We start from the raw sequence: 17698 nt of genomic DNA, 5'->3' as shown, positions 1-17698 counted from the left end.
TAGGTCCGATGACATACATAACTGCTTTGGAAGATAATTTTACTTTATAAGCACGTCATGATAGTGATGTTATTTAAAAGTTCAATTAACCACTTATTCAGAGATTGCGTGTGTAAACCAATAATAGTTCATCAGATAGCAGTGCATAGTGGGGATGAAGAGGGAGGTTACCAGCAGTATTATCCTGTTAAGCAAGTCCTCAATCACGGCAGTCCTGTAAAAGAACAGCCGCCGTAACATGCCCCTCTCCACCTAAGTTGAAAGCTTAACATTCAGAGAATGCCTGGCTATCAGCTAGGCGGCTTGCTACAGCTGCTATGCAGCGACGATTGGCTCGGTATCCCAGCACGTGATCGCACTGCAGACCTAGTTACGGACTGGAACGAAGGAAGTGAGAGAGCGAAAGAAGGTTAGAGAAGGAATGACTCCAAAAACACATGACACGAGTTGTGCTACTGAAGCGCTCGTGTTGTCTGCTGACATTGACTCACGTGTCCTATCTGAATAAGTCTTTTTCCTTAACTAGTTTAAGCTCTTTACTTAGCAAAGTGATCACATTGTTCTTCATCCCTGCATGCTATGGGGCTATACCGTAATTTTCATTTTATCTTACGGGTAACTGTGTTTTATACATAGCTAAGGACGCCGTACCTAGAGAGAGCAAGAAACCAATATTCTGTCAGCAATGTCGTCTTCCACGTAAGTGTTCTCTCTCTTCATTCTTGGCAGAAATAACGCATGGTAGATAGTGAAAAAAAGTATGTAAGAAAGGCAAACTTTCACACACACGCACACACACGTACATGTTCTCTGTATCACTGCCTGTGCGAATGATAACTACTGTTTTGTGGTTTAAATATCGACAGCACTTTTGTACTTTGTTAAGTCAAAATTCGTCAAGTAAATTAGGAATATTGAGAGCTTTAAGATTTTAATATTTCTGTTAGTGTCCCAATCCATGTTCTTCATTTGTATAAGACAGAAAAACAGTATCTTAATTCAATTAAAAATGCATCCTTTTATTATTAAGAGTATATGATCTTCCAAGTGTTTCTGCAAAACTAAACCTTTAATCTTTCTCTTCGTTTTTGAAGGAAGACTTCATAACGTATTATTATCAATAGTGGAGTGGCTCTTAATCTGAAACAAATAACTTAGTATAGAATAGAAGGATAGACTTTATCATAAAATGAACTTTATATACTTTATCATAAATTCTGCACTGATACAATGCGAGCATTTTAAAAAGGAAGTTCGAAATTTATGACTTTTTAGAGAAATTCGTGTTATTTTAGCTGGAGTGATTTTCCTGTAGTAGGCTCATCTGTTTGCTTATTTTCTTAGTAATAACAGCGATAAAGTTCCTAATACCACATATCCCTCATTATTGTTATGTAACCTAATCTAATGTACTATTCAGAGATGAAAAGATATGGAAGTCTTTATTGTTAATAAAAACAAAGAGTCCCTCATGTTCAATATGTTCCAATAGACAAGAATCGCCATATGAACTGCCTTCATCAAAAATAAATCATTGCTATTTCTTAATTATATATTCATTTGAAATGCAACTAGAATCGGTCGATCTGGATCTCTTTTATAATTTTTGTTAGGAAACTGGTGAAGGTTACGGTCCACTTGAACACCAAATATACATATATTCTGATTTTTCAAGAAAAAAAAGACGAAATAGCTCTGAAAAACATCGCTACGTACTTCAGAATGGAAATGGATTCATCCGGTATACTCACGTGGACTTTTTTCCAATACACACAAAGATTCCAAACTTCTGAATAAAATGGACATTCGGATAAACTCAGTGCTATACGATGGGGCTGGAAAGTTCTGATAAACACCTAGAACAAAATGATATTAAAGCAACTGATATAACCACAAGAAAGAACGTAATAGTAGCAGAATTATGAAGGTAACTTACGTCTTATATCGTCGTATGTTCTTTCTTGGTGATATCAGTTGCTTTAATATCATTTTGTTCTAGGTGTTTATCAGAACTTTCCAGCCCCTTCTCGTACAAGCAAGATAAATATGAACGATTTTATTTGTTCATACGCCAATCATTGATTGTTCCAAGGAGGATTATTAAGGCACGTGCATCAATAAAGAAAACAAGCAACGTCCCTAGTGTGTTAATGCAAACAGTCGACAAAGACTAACCAGGAAGGAGTGGAATTGGCGCTCGTGTGATCAGAAGAATTTTCATCTAAACATGATAGTTGCCGATCTCAATTCTCCTGTTGTTTCCGAAAAAAACGAAGAAGAAAAGTGTTCTGATTTTTCAAGAAAAGTGAGGAAAAGCTCAGTAAAATGTTTGTTTTTCAAAATCAGATTACAGTTTTGCATATGGAGTAGAAGAATAAATCCCAGTGAGAACTTGCTTGTATGTTCGATGAATCAAGATTTACTCTGCTAATGCTAAGATGATAGAGTAAGAGTATGATAAATTCGGCATTAATCTGTTGGCTCTCCGTGTCTCGTGAAGAAAATTTGGGCTAATAGTGTTACAACAGTAGTACGCAAAGGTAGTACGATGTAATGGCTTCGTTTATGCCTAACGAAGATCCTCCCTCCTCATTCTTGAAGAATGATTGAATATTATAGTTCAATGGACGTAGTTCTTGAACAGAATACTTCCACTGGGCGTCTTTTTTTCTTAGAAACGAGGAACTGTTTCAGAACAATGATGTTACATTTTAAGCCTCGAACAGTGCCAGAATTGTGGAGGGTCATTAAACTCCACGGAGTTTAATCATCCGTAATTACCAACTTTACATCGGTCATACAGAAGTACCAAACGAGCACAGTATCTCCTTGCCTTCGAGAGTTTAATTTTTTAGGAGAAGGTGACTGTCTAGCAGTTTTATGGTCGACAGAAAATGAACAATTGTTGGAAATAACCTTGACAGAGCTTTGTTTCGCATGAAGGATGTTTGAGCTGTCTACAGATGACAGCATTTTCTTTCATAAATATGAAAATAATATTCATGAAACATGAAGGGAATTTATAGTGGTGTCTTTTTTGTTGTTTTATTTACTTTTTGCGCTGTTTTCAAGGTCATATTATTCTAACCCATTAAACAGAAGATGTATAACAAAATTACTCTTCGAAACGTTATTAGAGAATGATAATTAACTAGCAATATCACTTCCGACAGTATTATGTCAAGCTGTATGCAATAGTGAGCCATTTGCGAACGCGTTTGGGTTCCTGGAAATATCGAAATGGATTTACTCTGATTCATTTACGTATTCTCGCTTATTGGCATTATAACAGTGGGGTTTCCATGCAGCATTTATTCACACTGGACGCCAAGTAAATTGTAGGGCGCTATGATACTAAACTAGGCGCCGAATATGTCGATCGACCATTAGCTGCGAGGCATACTAGTGCCCTTTGTAATATGGATCGGTACATAGTTACCGTTGTTTGAACCAGAACTACAGTCCTTCATTACAGCAAGTTGACACGTAATAAGCGGGACAATCCCACTTAGGTTGACAAAGAAAATACGCCTACTCTGGGTGATGTAACTGAGTTACATCACCCAGTGTAGACTAGACTACCTTCCTCCTACTTCTTGTCAGTAGTTTCAACTGCCAATTAAAAGCTAAAGAGCCATGCCATAAATTTCCAAGTTTCTCAACGACAATCCCTCTCTTGCATACTTAAGATTTGGGAAAAAGAAAGTGAATTAGCGGAGGCCATGACTGCGCAGTAATTCACAGTAAGTGAAACTAAATAATTTTACGGTATAAAAAAAATATTAACAATAGTCGGATTGGTAAATAGAGGCAATATTTTAGGCAAACAACGTTTTAAAAACTACTTCTTATGTGATTAACTGAATGTTAATAAAATTCAGATAATGAACAGTATGAGTTCTCCAAAGTTTAAACCATATTTTGGTGTCTTTATTTGAGGTATAAAGAAGCATACTTTCCATTTAGCTATTCCTAGTCTTTTTCCCCAATGGTAGGCAGCCAATAATAGGTAGACGGTTGTCTCTATAGTGGAGTCTCCCAAATAAGCACAAAGACCCTTTGTCCTTATTGCGATTAGGTAGCTTTGGTGTTAGCAGAAAGCTGCGTGCAGTCAGTGTTGAATAATGTCTTTTCAGATGAGATTTTTGGTGAGAGTACGAGTTGTACTTCGACGTTTGTCAAAATTTGTTCCGTTCTAGGTATGTGTTCTGAAATGTCTACATTTTTTATCCTACAGATGAAGACATAGATAATTCTACTGTTATCTTTAATCTATTTTTCTTAAAATGATATAAACATCTTTTGCTTTCACACATATATTTGTGAAAGGAAGTTGCGACTTCATATGTTCTTATGTTGTAACAGAAAAGAAATAAACGTCCCTAGCAGATAGCAACTTCCCAACTGCCTCAGACAATAACCCAGAGGATAGATCCCAAGGAGGATGTTGCTCCGAAATGTGAACTGCTATTGCTAATTTTCACGCGCGGCCAATCGATCTCTCAGAAAAGCCTCAAGGACTTGATCTTATCTTACATCTAACAACAACGATTTTTTTTCTGGACTTTCGGCCGATAAACATTTTAAAAGTAGTGTATCAACTTCAAGCTTTTACTTTTCTGCCTAACTTCCATTAAGTCTTGGAATAAAATATTACATTACGTCAAAAGATCAACTGATGAGTCTTTTCACTTCTAAATGCGCATTATAATAACTTAAAAATAGATCTTTAAAACAAAAACAAAAAAACGCACAATTAAGACAATCAAAACAATTAGTCCTAGTGACTTGTCACAACCAAATAATTTGGCTTTCATTTTAAAGCTAATTCTTGCTAACAGCTTAAAGCTGTTTTCATAGCCCAATTTTGTCTGCGATGCATGTGTGTGTGCCTTTTTATGATTTGGTGAAATTTCAGGTTTTAAAAGAAGAAAAAAATGGAAAATAGAAAACTTTATATCTGTTTTTGACTAACTAATCCATCAAATGTTTTAATTCTAGAAGGATTCCAATACAAGTCCTTCGAACCAAAACGTCTTGGCTCTGAATCTGCACAGCCGTAACTTGAAAATATACCTTTTATCATTAATACAGCATTTATAGTATGCTATGGAATAATAAATAAAAACAGGTAGTTGATCCAAGATCGATACCTGCAATTTTGTAAACGATTTGTTTTTTAAAAAGGCAAAATAACATCATCTAAAAGTATATTCCATCTATATTTAGGTGTTTCGTGCAAAATAAAAACAGAAAGTAGAAAGCTATATGCTGACTGCTACTCTTCAAAGTATTTTATTAATATTTTGAATTATGTAATAGCATTAGAAGGATTTTTTCTATTATTGACTTTTGTAATTTTTATGATAATCGTTGTAAATTTAAAGTATCTCATACTGTGAATGCACCGAGTTGTATAATCCTGCTCTAAAGACCAAGTATGAGACTATTTGAAACCACATCAGTCCTTCAATAAGTGGAGTGATAGTGTTGTAATAGTGGACAGTGAAATTCATCTGCGACTCTCAAGACATCGACAAACTGTCAGCTCTGAGATTTGAGGCCACAACTGCTGCTCTTACAAAGCGGAGACGCTGTTCACTCCGTCACTGACAGGTATTTGTTAATGGTAGATGAACATCAGCATCGTTCCATGCCTTGATCTCAGCTTGAAGGGACAAGAGGTTGCCCATTTAACAGGCGGAGTTTCTGTTTCTTATGGGGAGACAAGAAAATACGAAATTTATAAACGACTTTGTTTTTATTTCTTTTTACTTTCCTTTTTGTATCATTTTGACAGGCTACAACCAGTTATATTAATATAAAACTGGTTGTAATAATGAGAAATTCTAGTCGCTTCTTCCCGTCAATTGTTGATCTACTGTCCTTAATTTGACACTTTCTAAAGTACGAAACTATTCTATTAACAGACAACGTTCGCCTTACCTTCATATCAATGAATGTCAGTATTGATTTTCTACTATCGATCGACAAAGATAGAGTTACATACGTCATTCATCTATGTACAATTTCCAGACTGTTCTTTGTGTTCCCATCCTTCTTCCACTGCCAAAACAACGTACCGTTCCGCCTATAATAGTCTACTGCAGGGAGTCGAGAAGGGAAAAAATAAAACATTGAGATAGTCGAAAATCAAATCGGATAAAAAAATGTTTATGCATAAATTCTTGATTAAAATTACAAAAAAAAAGGCAGATTTACGGCTCAACATCATTAACACGAAATTCCCTTTCGGAACAAAAGGAAATTGTAAGCAAACGACCAACAGCGAATATGATACAGATGTCAGCTACCTTCGCAGCTAAAGAGCATTTGAACTGTCTGAAATGATACTAATATGATAAACAACTGCCATTAAATCTACCTTTTCTAAATAAAAGTCTAATATATATATATATATATTAGACTATATATATATATATATATATATATATATAATGCAAACCGAATTGTTCTACCCCGCTTGCTATCCTGACAAATAAAATCAAAGCATACCGCAATTTTCTTTGCATTTATTCATTCATTTATTTATTGTGCAATGCAAAATAATAATAATATTATTATTATTATTCTAAGATCGAGGCTAGTTTTGAAACAGACGCGAGATTCTGTACTTTTACTAAACCTCTAATTTTAAGTAAAAAGTTAAATCCTAAAATTAAAATTTTAAAGCTATTATTTCTTAAATTTGGAAATAATAATGGTATTTGATATAAAAATATCATATTTGCATACTTATTTGCGAGTAATATTGAGAAAGTGTATAACAGTAGACTGCTTCTGCTAATGAAGAAAGAAAGAAAAATTACCCACAAGAAGAAGGTTACCTGCGGAATGCGCACTTTACATGCTACGGCTTCTCAAAGGGCTGTACATAGAATAACTAAAGTAGGAAAATCGTAAGATAACAGACTGATGGTGTACCCGACGACAAAAGAGAAACTCACTAGAAGTAATAAGATAAATAAATGGCAGATTAGAAAATAAAATTGAAATCAAGGATACCGTAGCAGTCTACAAATTAACGAAACGAAACTGGGAATTATAATCAAGTTTACCAGCAAACAAAATGCTACGGACCACGTAGCATATATATATTTGATTTAAACCTCTAACTCGGTTAACTTCAGTGATAATAATGTGATTCCAGGATGTCTTAATTTCTCGTAAGAAAGATTTTTTTTTCATTGTTTACTCCGGATAATGCGTAGATTGATCTTCTGGAAGAAAAAAATCAGATTCGCTGATTGTACTAAGTATTCACATACACATTTGGGAAAAAAAAGTAATTCATAAAAGAAAGAAAACTACTTTTTGCTTATTTTCTACTGTTCTTTTCTTGAAAAACTATTAACTGAATGCAAATCTGAAACTAACACAACCATAGAATATTGTTCTCAGAAGCGGATTTTGAAGTCCATATTTAAAAAGAGATGGTTTCTCTGTGATAAAAATTCATATTCGTTGAATGCCTTTCTACAATCACTTCCGTAAATATAATTGTTTGTGTGAATTTGAATCTTTAATTGGGTCTCCAAACCTTTTACATGTACTCTTCATTCGTTAGAAAATCTTTCTTTTTTTGCATTTTATGAAATCTAGCTTGAAGAAATAAAGTTGGAGTTTCACGATCTTCGTAAAGCGTTTTATTATAAATTAATTTTTTTGAATAATTAAAAAGAAAAAAAGAATCGAAGATTGCGATTACCCCTTGGATGTAGTCTTTCCTGCCTAACACTACTGCTAGCAGGTGTAGCGAAATCCGATCCAGAGATGCTATTCAGATTCTACAATGAGACCGATTTTTTTTTTCTATATATGATTGGCACTTTATTTGTGTATAACTGATTTATAGGAAAATATAACATAATATACCAACGCTTTAAGCATTTAAACATTTTAAATTAAATCATATGATGAAATTCTACTTGGCATCAGAAACTTATTTTTTTATTTCACTTCATTCCCAGATGAATTACTCTGTAAATGGACCTCTCAAAGAAATCGTCTGTAAAATATTACGCTATTCAGCTTCATTGGAAAACAATGGATTGTCACACAAAGTGTTTGGCGTTATTCCAGTTCGAAAACAGGCTTTCTAAGTAGCGATTATAACAGAGCTTTCTTTTTCTGTAATAGTAGCCGAAGTTCAGTTTGCAGAACTAGGAGGGGAAATCAGCACGTGCTTACGTAATGGCGGCTCTCTGCTTCTATGAGTGGCTTTCTCAGATTACCGATAATTAAATAGATACTTACATTTGTAATAACTATTGTCAACTTTAATTTCCAGTGGTGAAACTGTTGAGAAGTGACGTTAAACGGATTATCGACTGCTGCTACTAATAAAGTTTAAATTAACAAAAAGAAAATATAAAAAAATGGGAAATTAATTTTACTACCTATATAATTGTTAATAATTATTTTAAAATTCCTTGGTTAGATCGCTGTCTACTTTATTCCCTACTACGAATGATTATTAAACTGAATTCCAACATCCCTGTTTTAGAAAATATAATTTTCGTGTTGATAATTTTTGTTCGATTTTTGTCAGCTTATTAATGTACCCCTTTAATCATTTCTGTAATTCAGCTCTGAGATACAAAGAATTAAAAAAGTTATTTGCAATTTAGTTGTCTGTCATTGATCAAGCTAAATGCTGTAAAAATTGAATAACATAATAAGTTACTTTTGTCTCTTTAAACACCAAACGTGTTAAATTGAAGGTGTTAATTGTGTTAATATCTTTGGTTGCTTATTTTTGCCTGTTGTCATAATATTTATTCTGAGCATTAACATTCAGTTAGGAAACATTCATTTGTGAATATTATTTACGTGCTAATCATCCATTAATATAACGCAGTATCATATTCATTATTATGTTAATATTTGTTAATTATTCTGTGGATACATTGTAAGCTTTTATCAAAATGTATTTATTCTTATCCTAATTAGAACAGAATAATCTTATACAAATCTTCGACTTTTAACATTTTTTGAGAAAATTCCAAGTACGAGTAGAATATTCAAAACCGTGCGAATTTTACACACGTGATTTAATGCATCAATTCCGATGCGTCACTTTATTCCGCTAAACTCTGAGGACGTGCGAAATAAATTATGCTCTTGGCATCATCCCATACAAAAGAGGGCTCAAGCCGTGTAAAAGATCGATGCAACTACTTTTTTCCTGGAAAGATTTCATTCACAGGCTTTTTGACATTGAAATTTCGGGCATATTTGAATGTATGCATAAAAAAATTTAATTTCATTCAAAGTTTTCGTAGTAATGGTAGTAGTACATCGCCTCCATCGGTGAATAGAGAACGACCTTCTTTCTCAGGAAAACTCATAGATCGATTTTTTTATTCAAAGCTGTTGTCGAGAAGACAAAATAGCCAATCTGTCTTAAAAGTGAAAGAATTTTGTCTTTCGGCACGTTAGGTAGTATATGAAGCCATCGCCCCGTGTAAACCACCACGACCCTGCTTATTGGAGTGACTCAAATAAATTCTACGTTTGGAGAAGAGTGGGTTTCCGGAATATTTTATCATTATCGCACTCACGGCTTGAATGATGTTGTGCCATAGGTTTACATTTTGCGTGAAAGATATTCATGTATAAAGTGAACAAAAACTTTTATTGTATCTCTAACACAACGAACAATTCAACATGAGAATACGAAATTGGGAAACGATAAGTACAAATATTTCTTCAGAGTGTTTCTGAGAAGCTCAAAACGACCTAAGCTCATTTCTACGCTATAATGAAAACCCACAGAAATTTACAAATTTTACGCGTATTATTCATCGATTGAGGATTCGAATAATCATAAATAACCATTTCGATCCCTCAGTTAACAGGTGTTGTTCAAAAAAAGAATAAGAGAATGGCAACTTTTATTAAATCACACAATAATTGTTCTTGAGTAACTTCGTTGTTGTTTAGGGTTCTCTGTAGCTCGATCTCGAAGACTTGTGACCGAGTCCCGTCTTGGTCAAAAGAAAATATTACAAAGGCCTTCAAATGAAGTTTGTTTAGCCAGCGCATACAGAAATGGCATTTTTTTTTATTCTGTCGAAACAAACCAGCCGGAGAACATACTTAATCAGCAGATATAATACCACAACTTCATGACCTTAATCTTTCGTAATCGTAAGTTTAATCATTTCTAACTCTTCAGGTTATTCATACAATATATTATTAGGCCAATTAGTGAGATTTTTCGTTATTTTCATTAAAACTGTATCTCTCCTGCATATTTCATGTGAATCGCATCCAGAAAGATTGTAAAGATACATTATAAATGTAAAACATTTATAATTGCTGACAAGGATTAGGTAATATGAGAACCCTGTTCTGTAGTCTAAACATGAAACTTTTTCAAGCCATTTGAACACTTCAATAAACTGAGGAGGATAGTTTCACACCAGATAACAGAATTCATCTTCCCTCATAAAAACATTCACAAACATCCATGCCTATGGCAAGATTCACGCCCAAATCTGGTGGTGAGAACAGCGATGCAATCCACCAATCAGGTAGGCTTATTCAGATGGTCAATTTCTCAGATATTTCTTTGGAAAGTGAACCCAACAGGTTAAAATTTTAGTGGAGTATCAACTTTTAAAATAAAAATAACCTCCCAAGAGAGGTTGAAAACCTACTACACCTTAGTAACGTAAGCTGACTCAGTACATAAATTAATTGCAATTTTGCTGTGGAGTCATTAAACTTGACCGGAAAATCGGTTTGACCTAATTTTAAATCACTTATAATATACCCGGTGATTCGCTATTATTTGAAGATGGGTGCGCAAGTTTAATAACATAACTTCCTATGAGTTATGCTTACTTATTATATTAAGCTGCAGTCCATTTTAAAATAACATTTGTACTGCTGAGCAATGTAAAGGCCAATGAAATGCATTTCTTGTAATTGCAGATGATCCAATAAACACTTAGACAGATAGACACCTGTGGCAGATAAATATATAAATGATATAATAAATGATAAATAAATAAATCTAAATTATGTTTAAAGTACATAGATGAGCCTTGCTGTGTTAAGTTTGAATGCATTTGTTTTATTAATTTAATATTGCTAATATCGTGTTTGGAAATATAGAGGTGAGGCCTGTTGTGGAGTTTGATATCTTCAAATTCACTCTTATTTAATCACGAACGAGTCTGAATATCTTATGAAAGTACTGCACCACAATTTTTGATTCTTTCAAATGAATCATATAAGAATTTCGATATTAAAGCTGTCTCAGCTATTAGCGAGCGAAATTCATTGCTCGGTAGCTCAGTGATTTAACACAGCAGAAAAGACACCCTTAAAAATTTCGTTTACTTTAAAAAATTGCAAATTGGCTGAATCCAGATACTGATTTCTCTGGTTATTTTAAAATACTGTGTGTTCTGTACTGTTACTGTAATTAATTACTGATTATAAATATGGGAAAAAAAGGTTTCATCTTGAAAAGTTAAGCCAAAACTTTGTGTATTTTTCATTTTCGTTGAAGAGAAAAGGGGGATATAGTTTAGGGGAGGGGAGCGTGCGATCATTAAATGATGACTTCTCATTAATGGAAAGAATTTTAACGAGATGCTCTTAATGATGACCACTTTTACCTTAAAATGAAACAAATGAAGAAAACACTAAAGTTAAATAAAATGTGAGGACATTCGTTTTTGGCGTTACTTTTCATCTTGCTACTGTTTTTGCATTTAAATTTACTTTGAAGTAGGATATATAAAGAAATTCTAATCGTTATTGGGTAGCATAAAGTAGTGAAAATTACAATTATTATTTAGATGGGTTGTATTGAATCATTTTAAAATAAATTATTGGATGTTAACAATTTCTCTTGTCGTGCTCTTCATTGTGCAACTCTTCCATTCTTTCTTGGCATTTCAATTAGATTTTGCCAAACACGACACGAACTATTTTGGTGTTCGTTACCTATCTAAATTCATTGTCACCTCTAGGTCTTACCTTGTGCTTTATAGATTACTTTACTTTACTTTATAGATCATGTGGAATGTGCATTTTGCATTTCTTTTTTCGTCACGTGTAGTATCGATCTTAGATACTTGGACGGAAAACTTTCAGTTTAGTTACTACTTCAATTAATTATATCACATACTTCCAACTTCTATTTTGTTTGTTTCTTCTATATACTAGTTTCTGAACATTTTGAAAACTTTCGCTTGAAGACAATGATTCTCAACTTTTTTTTTCTTGGGTTGTTATTAAATCTTCGCCATTTTAAAAATTACGTTGCAATGTTTCAAATGACAAAATAATCGACGTATTGTTTTCAATTTCGATTATGATATTAATAATGAATCTCTGAAATGAGGGTGTTTTTTATCATTTCGCTCGCACTATAATATTGCCTTAACGTAATTTTGTCAATTGTGTTGCATACAATTATCAGCTTAGTCTCTTTTATCCTATGAGATATTTTTCTGTTTCGTAATTTCCAAATCAACACGATATCTCTAAGGCATAATATGAGAACTTGCTACTTTATTCCCATAAATTGTAATGGCTTTCCTCGGTTTACTTTGCTCGTTTAGTACTACGGTAGTAGTAGAAGCGATGCTCTAATTTTTTAAGTGCCCATATTTTGAAAAACGCCACTCGAAGCATTCTCACTTGATTTATCTTAAGATTACAATTTCACAGGTCTTCGAAATGTATCATTTGTGCACCCTATACAGGTAGCTATCATGCCACAGTCCTACCTTGGTTTTATTTTAGCGAATACCTCAAGCTTCGTAGAGCTTTCAGTTTTTCTCCTTCCTCGATTTCGCTTACACATGACATTGCTAAGGATGGCTCTTAAGCCTGTTTGTCTGGAAAAATGTAAAATATATAAAATACAATCCAAGCATCAGCAAGTTGAAGTGTGTTTTGGATGTTTTAAAGAATAAAATTAAAATGAACTTGTGATATGAGAAGTATCTTAAGAAATTTTGCTAACAAAAAGGTAAAAACAAGTTTTACTGTCTTTGCTGCATGCACACTTTTAGGGAAAAATCAATAAATCTTTCGACATTTGAAACTTCCAATTCTGAGCAGATTTGAAGAGTGAAAGTGACTTAAATCGGACATAGCTGACCTTTAAAAAAGACACTCGTTGAAACTACTGTCCCTCAAAGTTTTAAAAGAAGAAAAGCATCATATTCAGAGTTATTTAGTTTTTTAAATTATTTTATTAATTACTGAAATCAGTTTTTCGGACAGGGAAATAGTGCCTCCTTTTCTTCTATGTATAATCAGCCACAATTATATAACGTTGTACGGACTGACACCAGCGTTGAGTGTCTCAGAACACAAGTAACCACTTCCTTGATGTTCTGCCAACTTGATTTAAAAATCTCCATACTGGAAAATGGAAATACTCACTCTTCAACAACTAACTGGCTTGTTGACAAAAAAGGATTCTGAAACTAAATGTTTGGAGGGAAGGCTATATATATTTCGAGAAAACAAGAAGCGTTGAACGAATTCTTATTAGTGATTTTTACTGTTTTACAAGATTTATTACTGGCTTATAATATCTATAGAAGGAAATAATAAAAGCACCAGTCTGTAATCCATTACGAAATAATGGAAAAACACTGTAAACTAGATAAAAAAATTGAAATTGAGTTTTGAAAAAAGAAAGTGATAGTATAATACATTAAATACGTATCACGTTAATGAACATATTTTCATTACTTGATGAAAATTAATGAACATATTTATAAAACTTTCTTCAGTCTTTTAAATTTTCCTTGGTACTGTGTATCGAAGGGTTTTTCGGTATTTTTTTTAACCTCATGTTTTTTTTACTGTTTACAGAATTTATTTTTGCATCTTTGTTAGATAGTATTCCCAACCTCTTCAGTTAAAACTCATTCTAAGTTTAAAAGCATTGCAAGTTAATGTTTGATATATAATTAATATATTTCTCATTTCTATTATAACATGCTGTTGAGGCAAGATAACAAATGTTGTTCATCTTGATTAACGATTTTTGTAAATGTGGGCGTGGGTTGGAACGGTGAGATACAATCATAAATCTAAGCCTCATTAATGTCAGCATTCATTTAAACAATCTAGTGGAATTTCACCACCTCCAAGAAAGAGAGAACACCTCAACATGTGGTGTACAATGCAGAATTAGCAAACAGATTAAGAAAAATCATTCAGGCAATAAGGATCAAATAATATTGGAAAGTCAACTCAGTAACCGAACCTTTCTCTTTTTCTTTATTTGTCTTTAGCTTGTCGGTGAGAATAGGATTCGTACTCTGGAAAGATTAATTAAACGATATTATTTAGTCGGAGGAACTGCATTCAAGTATACTGACGAAAGGATTACGCCATTTTAAAAAAGGTTTATTTATAAAAATTCAATGTGAGCATTATCCGTCAGGAGCATTAATGATGGCAGATGTTTCTCCATCTGCCAGTAACTGCTTGTACAAGAAAGGGAATAGAACGTCAAGACCAGTGGGTTTCAATGGAAACGGCATCGTCCCCAGGGACGATTGGTTTGTTACTGATTAGGGAAGCATGAAAATAAATCAAATTATGTCCAATAAATATGTTTTGTTTTAAAAATATTTCATCTCCTTGTTATAAATGTTTCTTCTATTTTTTGCAGTCCCACGTATACATGAATGAATACTTGAAATAAAAATAATTTATGACGTAATACATAAAATTTCTTATAATAACAATAATTCAAAAATATATTTTATTATAAATTATGAAACTTTTGCTATTTTTCATTTTTATAAATATTTTTCATACTTAAGATATAACTATGACTGGATTTGTAACACAGTTTGGAGACCAATAATGGTGAGACTCGTTGGTCTAGATTGTGGTGTAGAATCCAGATCAACGTCTCCTCAAAATTATTATTATTATTATTATATCGCCTCTTGTAGTTGATTCTCAGATAAGTAACTGTGGAGAATTCTTTATAAATTTTGATATTTGTTCTTCTTAATGGCGCCAGTTTTACATCTGTATATCGTTCAATATTTTATAATTAATATTTCAAAGTATACTAACAGATGGTTTATAATAATCTTGCATAATCTTTGCTACTCGATCAATGTATTTTTTAGCCATTTTCTTGTTCAGTGACATTACATTGAACTAAATTTCTTACGTGATATTCGCCTGTGCAGGTAAAATTTTGATTCTTGGAGGATGTTCTATGTGTGTGTGTGGGGGGGGGGGGAATAGCTACGTTTTGTACTCAATTAACTCTTGCATAATAAGAATGAAAAGCAGTATTACCTTGTAAGATAATGAACTAAAAATGATAACGCAACCAATTTTCTATATTAATACTGAGTATGGTCTATTTATGTATTATTATGTATTATGGACCGAAACTAGTATTTTTCAGTTGAATCAAACCTTGTAAGGAAATTCATTTCGGCTATCTTATTAGATCCTTTATTTGCTCACTTTGCAAATACTGTTTTATTAAAATTTTACCAAAACCAATGTTTAATTTTGTCTCGTGTTTATTCTGTGCTGTATTCAGGTGTCTGCTCTTCGTGGTCTTTCACTCTTTACGCCAGGTGCTCGGAGAAAGTGGGAATTATGATGGTTAAAACTGTACAATAATCATAAGAAAGATGGGATCAGTTAGAAATAACCTGTTTTCCAGTATAAAGGTAGGAAAACTTTTAGATAAGTTATTACATGGTTTATGATGCTAAACATCTTAAAACTGCATCTAAAGGTGAGTTTTTTCTGTTGTAATTATAAACATTTTAATTCACTTAGTTGTATTTCTCGCATTTCTGTTTTCTATTAAAATGCTTTACAGCTTCAAATAGTGCTAGCAAATACATAACAGAGTAAGAATTCGTATCTTTATGTGGAAATATGTGATAGTATATTTCCCACAAATATATAAAATATAAGATATAAAGATAGAAATCACAAATGTGCCGACAATAAAACTACACGTTTATCGTACAAGGGATTTATCACTCTGGTATATAAAAGTAGTAGTTTAATACAACCGTGGTATTAGTTGAGATAATTCACTAGGTCGGTCTTAAAAACCGAAACTGAGTTACAAAACAACGGATGATGCCAACGACAGTGTCCGGAGTCAATAATTTTCGCAACAACTAAGCCACGTGATGGTGTGTTGTTTAACGTTTAACTATGAGGGTACTTTTCTTAAGCATAATGTGTTGTAGGGCATAACGGTTGGCACATAATAAGAAAACCAGAACTTTCTGAGACACACATGCATCCAACTCTGTTTAAAAGTCTTTCTTCATTAAAATCGCTGAACCTTTCTGGAGTAAGCGATTTCATTGCAAATAGGGCATCTGATGTTGTATTGTATTTGGAAATACTTCTCATGATATGAACTGAGAACATCTGTAGATGGCGCTGTTTATCCAACATCAGCGTAATATATTTTTGCGGCATTCTTGTAATAACCACAAACTTAGCATTCCCTTCTAAAACTAATGCGAGTATTTTAATAATATCTTTAAAAGGCATAAATGTTTGATTTTAACCCTTTTTTGAAATAGCTGCTTTTTTTTTAATCGAAACGTTGTATTTGGATACAAACTCTAAGGTAATAAAGCATAAATGGTAATAAATTTCCTCTTTTCATCGCAACGTTTTATACATTTTTATTTTCAATTTGTATTTTACTTTTTCTGATTTTTATAATTTGCATTTTATTTTAATGAATATCTGAAAATAAACTTTATATTTGTTTTAAAGTAAAAGTTAATTTAACAACAAGCGAACAATCACATACCAACTGTATTGAAGTAGATGTGAGTTCAGACTATGCATGTAACCTTTTCGGATTGCCTGTCGGATTAATCAAGAAAACAATTAGTCAATTAAATGAGAAAAAATCTCTTATTTGGATTGATAATTAAAATATTAAAAAAAAAAATACAACACTCGTTTTTTTATATGGTGTTTTATTCAAACCGCAGAATTGGGAGCCAGACGAAATTGGTCACCAACTAAGACCAGCAAATTTCTGCTCTGAATATATTACATAAATTGTATATTTGAGATGTTCCAAATTTCATAATAATCTGATATGTTATTGTCTGAAATTTTTCCTCTCTAAGGGAAACAGTGTCGCCGTAAGTTAGAATTCATTTACTATGTTTATTCCAAATAAACTAGGGGAACAGAGTGGTTCTCTATGTGGATTAAAATGGTTTTTCGTCATCATGAATAATACACTTCTGTAGGAAACTGAAATGGACTAAATATCTTAAAGTTCCAGAATATATTACCTACTTGCGATACTGGAATATTCTGAAAATGGTAGCAGTAGACCTTCTTAACTCAGTCGCAACAACTGCACCTTTGACTCTAAAGATCTAGGTTTAAATCGTGTCTAGAACGCGAAGAACCTTTATATGGAGTTTTCAACTAAAGGTGGATTAGCCAACCTTCAACAGAGGTGAAGAACTCTTTCAAACAGTCTGACACGCATTTATCAGGTATCAAACGTTGGCCTCATAGCTGTAGTTGTTTCTGCCATAATTCAAACAACCCAGTTTGTGTCAGTGCATAGCAGTACCAAAAATTTATTTGAATAGTCATCTCTCGTGCCACAGTATGGAATAAGGGTTGACTTGCTTTATGAAAAACTTAA

General features: G+C 33.0%; 1 protein-coding gene across 3 annotated transcripts in view; it reads left to right on the top strand.

The window, feature by feature from the left end:
* LOC150105270 (inositol hexakisphosphate kinase 3-like) overlaps positions 1-17698 on the top strand; it is a 250209-nt gene that overhangs the window by 91826 nt on the left and 140685 nt on the right. For 2 of the 3 annotated variants that reach the window (XM_090394042.1, XM_090394043.1), the window contains one exon: positions 15584-15716. In XM_090394042.1, coding sequence (XP_090250168.1) covers positions 15678-15716 — 39 coding nt within the window. In that variant the 5' untranslated portion in view covers positions 15584-15677. Of the gene's footprint in view, positions 1-252; positions 700-15583; positions 15717-17698 lie in introns of those variants that run through there. The other variant, XM_090394041.1, reaches the window with a different exon arrangement.

The sequence above is a fragment of the Typopeltis vanoorti genome, chromosome 6 (assembly GCF_054136105.1).
Source record: "Typopeltis vanoorti isolate ZY-2024b chromosome 6, IOZ_Tvanoo_1.0, whole genome shotgun sequence".
NCBI classification, from domain to species: domain Eukaryota; kingdom Metazoa; phylum Arthropoda; class Arachnida; order Uropygi; family Thelyphonidae; genus Typopeltis; species Typopeltis vanoorti.
Note: the sequence above shows the minus strand (reverse complement) of the source record. Positions and strands in the feature narration are given on the sequence as shown.